General features: G+C 43.4%; 1 protein-coding gene across 1 annotated transcript in view; it reads right to left on the reverse strand.

The window, feature by feature from the left end:
* The window catches only part of DEPDC5 (DEP domain containing 5, GATOR1 subcomplex subunit), a 171,605-nt gene that overhangs the window by 94,806 nt on the left and 69,224 nt on the right, over positions 1-7,575 (reverse strand). The window contains exons 22-23 of the mRNA XM_017499506.2: positions 5,305-5,440; positions 4,190-4,287 (exon numbers count right to left, since the gene is read on the reverse strand). Of these exons, the coding sequence (XP_017354995.2) occupies positions 4,190-4,287; positions 5,305-5,440 (234 nt within the window). The remainder of the gene's footprint in view (positions 1-4,189; positions 4,288-5,304; positions 5,441-7,575) is intronic.

The raw sequence follows: 7,575 nt of genomic DNA on the forward strand, positions 1-7,575 counted from the left end.
AAAAAAAAAAAAAAAAAAAAAAAAAAAAAAAAAAAAAAAAAAAAAAAAAAAAAAAAGGACTATGTCTAATTAAATACTCACATATCAATTAAACAATAATTCTGTGTGTTATTCAAATGCTTCTCACATATGGCAGTTTAGTCTTGGAAATATAAATTCATGTGTCAATAAATGTGTTAAACATTGAGTGGAGAAAATGAATAAAGATAAGCTCTTTCAGTCTAGTGAGGAGACAGACATGGAAACAAACCGTGGGATCATGACATGCCAAGTTGTTCAACCGGGTTATACATATGGAGCCATGCAGAAACATGCCTAACATATCCCAGGAGGGCAGAGGAAGGACAGGGAACCACCAGGGGAGGCTTCAAAGAAGAGGTTTTGTTGGAGCTGAATCATAAAGACTGAGTTGATGCCTGCCAGTCAGAATCAGGGGTTAAAGACAGGGAAGAAGCATATTCAATAGAGAGGAACTTATCTATGCAAAGAAACATGAGGACATTGTTCTTTTGAGGAGCCACAAGAAATGCCTGGAATACAAAATATGTTCTTGTAATTACAACAACAGCTCCTATTTGTTGAGTGTTCACCAAGGATATCCAGCACTGTCCTAAGAATTTATGTAAATTATTTATATGAATTATCACAATGAATAGTCAATCTCCAGCCAGGTGCGGTAGTGCATACCTGTAATCCCAACACTTTGGGAGGCTGAGATGGGCAGATCACATGAGGCCAATAGTTTGAGACCAGCCTGGCCAACATCGCAAGGCCCCATCTCTAATAAAAATACAAAAATTAGTTGGCATGGTAGTACACACCTGTAATCCCAGCCACCTGGGAGGCTGAGGCAGAGGAATTGCTTGAACTCGGCAGGTAGAAGTTGCAGTGAGCTGAGGTTGCGCCACTACACTCCAGGCTGGGTGATAGAGTGAGAGAGTCTCCTTTTAAAAAAAAAGTCCATCTCCTCATAATAAAGACACTGAGATACCCAGAAATTAGTGCGGTAACTAGCTTGAGGGCTTCAGACCTCTTTAGAGGTGGAGTCAGGTCTCATGTCCTAAGTTCCTGGAGCCTGTACTCTTTCCACATGTAGTACCATGTCGAAGAGGAGGCAGGTGAAGATACAGGCGCAGGCAGGAACCAGGTGATGATCAGCACTATAGCCATGAAGAGTCATGGAAGGGTTTACATGTGGGAAGGAGTGGCTGATCACATCTGCCTCTGGAAACATCAGTGACATGTGGACTATGAATCAGAAGGGATGAGAACAGGGCAGGAAGATCATTTTGAAGGTTACTGCAATAATCCTGGCCACAAATGACAGGAGTCTGAACAATTCAGTGAGAATTGAGGTGAGAAGCCAGGCAGAAGAAGAAGTGGAGGAGGAAGTATAGGCTGGGGAACAGGGAGACAGGAGTTTGGCTGTCAATGCATTAAGGATGAGGTAATTGGGGGCCATCTGAGCAGAGAGGTCCATCAGGTGGACACACCTACAGCTCAGAAGCCAAGAGAAGGCTGAGCCAGAGTTTCAGATTGCAGCAAACACTTTTCCAATGTGAATGCACCAGGGAACCCTACCTCAGAGGACTCCACAATGATGTTACATTAAAATCTTCCACAACCACACCCAAATAAAGGTTCTTTGAAACTTCTTTTCCCCAAAATGATTTTAAAATTCTAAAACACATTTTTTGGGGAATCAGCTGGTCTACCTGAGCTATTCCAGGCCCAAAACAACTTTCAAGACTACCTGGGTACATTCTGGTGCTGCTACCAACGGACCCTGTAATTCCCCCTGCTTCAGTTAACCAGTGAAACTAGTTCAAGTGTACTCCAATGAGTCCCAGAGTAGCCCTCCTCAGTGCAACTTGCAACTCTACCCTAAACAGCCTGGGAAGTTCAAACTCTGGGTTCCTAAAAATGGCTCCTTGGCAGAGCAAAGCAGTAGAAACACTGCCTCTCTAACTTCTTAAAGGTACTTTCAAATAACTTGGTAGCCAGAGGTAATATTTTCAGCACCCTGAGTACAAGGACACAGTATCTTCCTATCCCTACATTTTTATTCAATGTGTTTTCTCATCTAAAATAAATGAATGCTGGTGAGTAGGCTGACCAAAAAAATAAATAAGTGAATGAATTAATAAATAAAATGGGCCGGGCAAGTTGACCCACGCTTGTAATCCCAGCACTTTGAGAGGCCAAGGTGGGCGAGATCACAAGGTCAGGAGTTTGAGACCTGCCTGTCGACTATGGTGAAACCCCATTTCTACTAAAAAATACAAAAATGAGCTGGGCATGGTGGCGCACTCATGTAGTCCCAGCTACTTGGGAGGCTGAGGCAGAAGAATCACTTGAACCCAGGATGTGGAGGTTGCAGTGAGCCGAGATCACGCCACTGCACTCCAGCCTGGCAACAGAATGAGACTCTATCTCAAAAAATAAATAAATAATAACAAATATAATAAAATGATAATCATTTAGGGATTCTCTTATTGCCAACCCAGTTTCCTAGCCTTAGTCATAGGCCTCTAGGAATATTGTTGAATGAACTTACCAACAAATGAAGGAAAGTATCATTAACCAACTTTATTTAACTTCATTTTCACAACATCTTTCTTTTTTTTTTTTCTTTTTGAGACCAAGTCTCACTCTGTCGCCCAGGCTGGAGTGCAGTGGTGCAACCTCAGCTCACTGCAACCTACGCCTCCGAGGTTTGAGCAATTCTCGTGCCTCAGTCTCCCGAGTAGCCGAGACTACAGGCATGTGCCATCACAACCACCTAAGTTTTGTATTTTAGTAGAGATGGGGTTTCACCATGTTGACCAGGCTGGTCTCGAACTCCTGACCTCAGGTGATCCACCCACCTCAGCCTCCCAAAGTGCTGAGATTACAGGCGTGAGTCACTGCACCCAGCAATGACACCTTTATTAAGCAAGGTTTTAGAAATTCAAATTAACTTATAGAACACTAAGCCATAACATAGTAGCCCAATTTTATTTTAAGTTTTAATGTTTTCCACACCCATTTTGTATGTCCTCTGAGGCTCCATAAATGTTGCCCCTACTGATCCAAACTCATGTTACCCTATCCCTTAGAGGTACTCTAAACAATGTCATCAAAAGAGGAAAGCAACCTGAGTCAGTATACCTGGCTACTGGTTGAAAGGTTAGTTTCATATCTCTACCTTTCTGGACATTAAATTGCCCATGTATAAAATATATTTAATAAATATATTTTAATCACCCACTGGGGCAATCAGATAAGACAACAGATATAACAGTATTTCCAAAAAGCATAAAACCAAAGTACAAGACCAAACCAAGTTCATATTGCTTCCCCCACCCGCCTTGAAACTTTACCGTCTAACTGTCTACCTAATCAAATTCTACCCTTTAAGTCTTTGGTGCATGCTCATCTCTTTCTCTCTCTCTCTTTTTTTTTTTTTTTTTTGAGATGCAGTCTCACTGTATAGCCCAGGCTGGAGTATAATGGCACATTCTCAGCTCCCTGCAACCTCTGCCTTTCAGATTTAATAGATTCTCCTGCTTTAGCCTCCCCAGTAGCTGGGACTACAGGTGTGCGCCACCACGCCCAGTTAATTTTTTATATTTTTAGTAGAGATGAGGTTTTACCATGTTGGCTAGGCTGGTCTCCAACCCTGACCTCAAGTGATACACCCACCTCAGGCTCCCAAAGTGCTAGGATTACAGACATAAGCCACTGCACTCAGCCCTGGTGCATGTTCACTTCTCTAAGCAACTATGCCACCCTTCTCTTTTCTGATCTTGAAACTGGACCCATATTGTTCCCCTCTGGATCTCTCCTGTTATGGAGGTGGGTTTGTTCCCCATTGCCCCTGACAACCAAAAGACCCTGTAGAGCAAAGACCACTCCAGCTCTGTCTGTGGTGTTGCCCTCAACACCATGCTCCTAAGTAGCCCTCAATCATGACTGTGACAGAATGATGATAAATGTGGCCTGACCAACATGTTCTGAGCTAAAAATGTAACGTGCAGCCCATTTATAATTCCATGCATTATACAGCACTGCTTCTAAATAGGTCACCCAAAAGTGTGGCTGAAATGATCCCAAAATAGACATGGCCCTGCTTTTCTGGCCCTTGTGTCATTTCTAGATGTGAGCCTCATCTAAACATCCCAACTCTGTTACCTCTTGGATTGGTTACCTGCACCACTGTTGCTAAGCAGGCTGACAGAAAGCTCTTCTGTTCCACTGAAGTTCAAGAAGGACATGCCGTCACCAGGCTGGCAGGAATTGCTGTGCCTGCAGAGAACAGAGGCCAGCCACCTGGCTTAATGTAGATCATAACCTCTTTTACCTGCTCACCCTATATCTCAGGGGGTGGGGGATGGGTTCATCAAAATCAGGCCTGAATATTCAGCCACTCAAGCTGGTAGCCACTGGAATCCTTATCTTAAGCCACCAGGCCACAGTGCTTGGTTTGTATGTCAGTGCTGGCTTCTTGTGGCCCTGGCACCCTGGCTGCTTTCCCACCACCAAGATAGACCACCCGCCCTGTCTGCCCTATGCCTCCCCAAGGATGGGTGTGAGGTGCTTGAATATATGCACCAGAGCTCATCTGGTTAAGAAGGTCATGCCCTCCCATATACCTTATCTATCCCATAGGGTGTCAAGGTAACTGAAAGAGGGGCCGAAGACTACACTTTGCAAAGTGTTTCCTAAAGCCACAGGAATAGTGAGTCCAGGTGTAACCCAGGCTTATGCCTCTCCAGGCTTAAGTGACTTTCCTCCTACACCGACTCTCGTTAGATGCCTTGTAACACATTCAGAGCTTTGGTTCAAAATGTTTCTATAAACTTAAGCCTTCATTTCCATTGCTCTTAGCATTAACTTCTTCTAAACTCAACAGTGGAATTTATTTCTGAATGATCAAAATGACAAAAGTCATAGAGAGGTTGCCCAAAACACACAGTATGAATCTCCTGTCTCAGCGTTCCAAATCCAAAGAATTTCCTCTCTCGAATTCATCTTGGACTGAGGTTTAGAAAAACCCATGTTTGAGGTTTAAAAAGTGTGTTTTGGATTCAAGATAAACCTAAAACAGGGCCTAGGTAACATCTCAGGCAAAAATGTCAGGCTGTTTGCTTTGCCCTTCACCCAGTGAAGGGAATGCCCCTGGCCAATGAAGGAAGGCCCTGATTTCATTCTGTCTTTTCAAGTCTTCTAAACAATGCTTTGCCAATAGTCTGTTCTGCACATTGTCCTGGGTGCTGGAAAGTGTTCTCAGGTTACCTTCCAGAGCCCTGTGCACATCCTCACCTTCCAGCAGCTTCATGATATGCTAACTCCAACAGCTCTGCAGAGGAGTGAGTTGGGTCCCTCTGCCCGCTGCCCTGCAGCTCCGCCATATTCTGTCGGGTCTGGTGGTGGATCTGGATGGCTTCTCCGGATGGTCCTACCCAGATAAAGAACCACTGAGCATCATTCCCACCTGATAGCTAGTGCTGTGCACTTAACTATACTCTTCCTCCTTTCTAACTACTGAGATACAGATGTTGGTGAGATTGAAAGAACATACCACAGAGGAACATTATACAAGGGATCCTCTGGCTCCCAGAGGATACCTGCTCTTCCAAGCAGGACCCATCCTACTAAGGAACATCATCTTTATCATCCCAATTCTGCCTCATGTGTGTCAACTGAGTCACCACAGTGAAATATACAAGTATAGGAGGCACAGACCCTTGCCAGGAGGGCTAACACAAACTCAAGAGGGGAACAGACGTGAAACACCAAATGATTCTGTTAATAACTAGGAGAGTAACAACTGTGACTCTAACAAGCAGAAGATGCCTAGGTGCAAAAAAGACAGAATAGGAGGTAAATCAGAATTAGTCAAGTTTACAAAATGAGGCTTCCTGGAAAAAGAGAAGTTGTAGAGCTAAGTGTTCAACAAAGTTAACAGCAGTTGAAGGAAGCAGGCATCTGGGTAAGTGAAATGATATCTGTGAAATCCCAAACCTGAATGAAAGAGGCAAAATGTGCAGACCACAAAATTAGCCAAGAAGGAAGAGAGCCTCTGAGGATAGGAATGAGGAAGTTAGAGGAGACTGATGAAGGAGGGCCTTGGCTATTGGAAGGTCAGGTAAACAGGAGGAAGAAGCAAAGCAAATTGTTTGCAGAATATGGTTCCAATAAAGTGTGCATGAAGAGTGGGATGAGGAGAAGCACAGAAGCACGAAGAGCTGAAGGTCACTGAAGAAACACTAAGAGTTCTAAGTGACCTAGAAGGAAGCCAGTGGAGATAATAATGGAGGGGAAAGGACACAGAAAGGAACAAGTAGTGTGACTGATTATAGCAGAGATAAGGGTGCTGAAAGGGGGTTAGGCATGACCCCCAATTACAGCCAAATGACTCATATCTATTTCTTACTTACTTAACTTTCAAATATTGAAGGCAAGTGCAAAAGAAAATAGGCATTTCCAAATAAATAAATAAATAAATAAATAAATAAATAAAATAGGCATTTCCAGGTATTCAGCAGGTGGCTTACACCTCTAATCCCAGGACATTGGGAGACAGGTGGATTGCTTGAGATCAGGAGTTCAAGACCAGCCTGACCAACATGATGAAACCTCATCTGTACTAAAAAATACAAAAACTAGCCAGGCATGGTGGTACATGCCTATAATCCCAGCTACTCTGGAGGCTGAGGCAGGAGAATCACTTGAACCCGGGAGGCGGACGTTGCAGTGAGCTAAGATTGCACCTCTGTACTCCAGCCTGGGTAACAGAGCGCCTGGGTGACAGAGCAGAAAAAAACAAACAACAACAACAACAACAAAGAACTGGAATTTAATGCATTTGTTCTTTTCCAGCTAAATAACAGCCCATTAAGTTAAAGTTTAATTTTAGCCACAGCTTGAGAAAAGCTTACTGTCACCTTCTTGAGAACAGAATACAGATAAAAAAGAATGGACTAGGAAAAAAGTGAATTTAGGGGGAAAATATTTTTCTGTTGTCAGAGACACCTAAGAGAAAACAACCCTGTAACCAAGACAGGATATCAATATTCGAGAGAGCGAAGAGAAAAAGGAATGAACAAGAATGAGGGACATCAAACTTAGGAAAGAAAGCAAGTGGCAATGCATATTTCCTCTCAAATAGAGGCAAAGGGCCGGAAGCGGTGGCTCACATTTGTAATCCCAGCACTCTGGAAGGTTAAGGCAGGCAGATTGCTTATGTCTGGGAGTTCAAGACCAGCGTGGGCAACATGGTGAAACCCTGTGTCTACTAAAAATACAAACAACTAACCAGGCGTGGTGGCACGTGCCTATAGTCCCGACTACTCGGAGGCTGAGGTGGGAGAATCACCTGAGCCGTGAGGGTTGAGGCTGCAGTGAGCTCAAATTACACCACTGCACTCCAGCTTGGGCAACTAGAGTGAGACCCTGTCAAGAAAGAAAAGAAAAAGAAAAGAAAAGAAAAGAAAAGAAAAGAGAAAAGAGAAAAGAGAAGAGAAGAGAAGAGAAGACAAGAGAAGACAAGAGAAGAGAAAAGAAAAGAAAGAAAAAAAAGAAAAGAAAAGA

This window comes from Cebus imitator, unplaced genomic scaffold (genome assembly GCF_001604975.1).
Source record: "Cebus imitator isolate Cc_AM_T3 unplaced genomic scaffold, Cebus_imitator-1.0 Scaffold258, whole genome shotgun sequence".
Classification (NCBI taxonomy): domain Eukaryota; kingdom Metazoa; phylum Chordata; class Mammalia; order Primates; family Cebidae; genus Cebus; species Cebus imitator.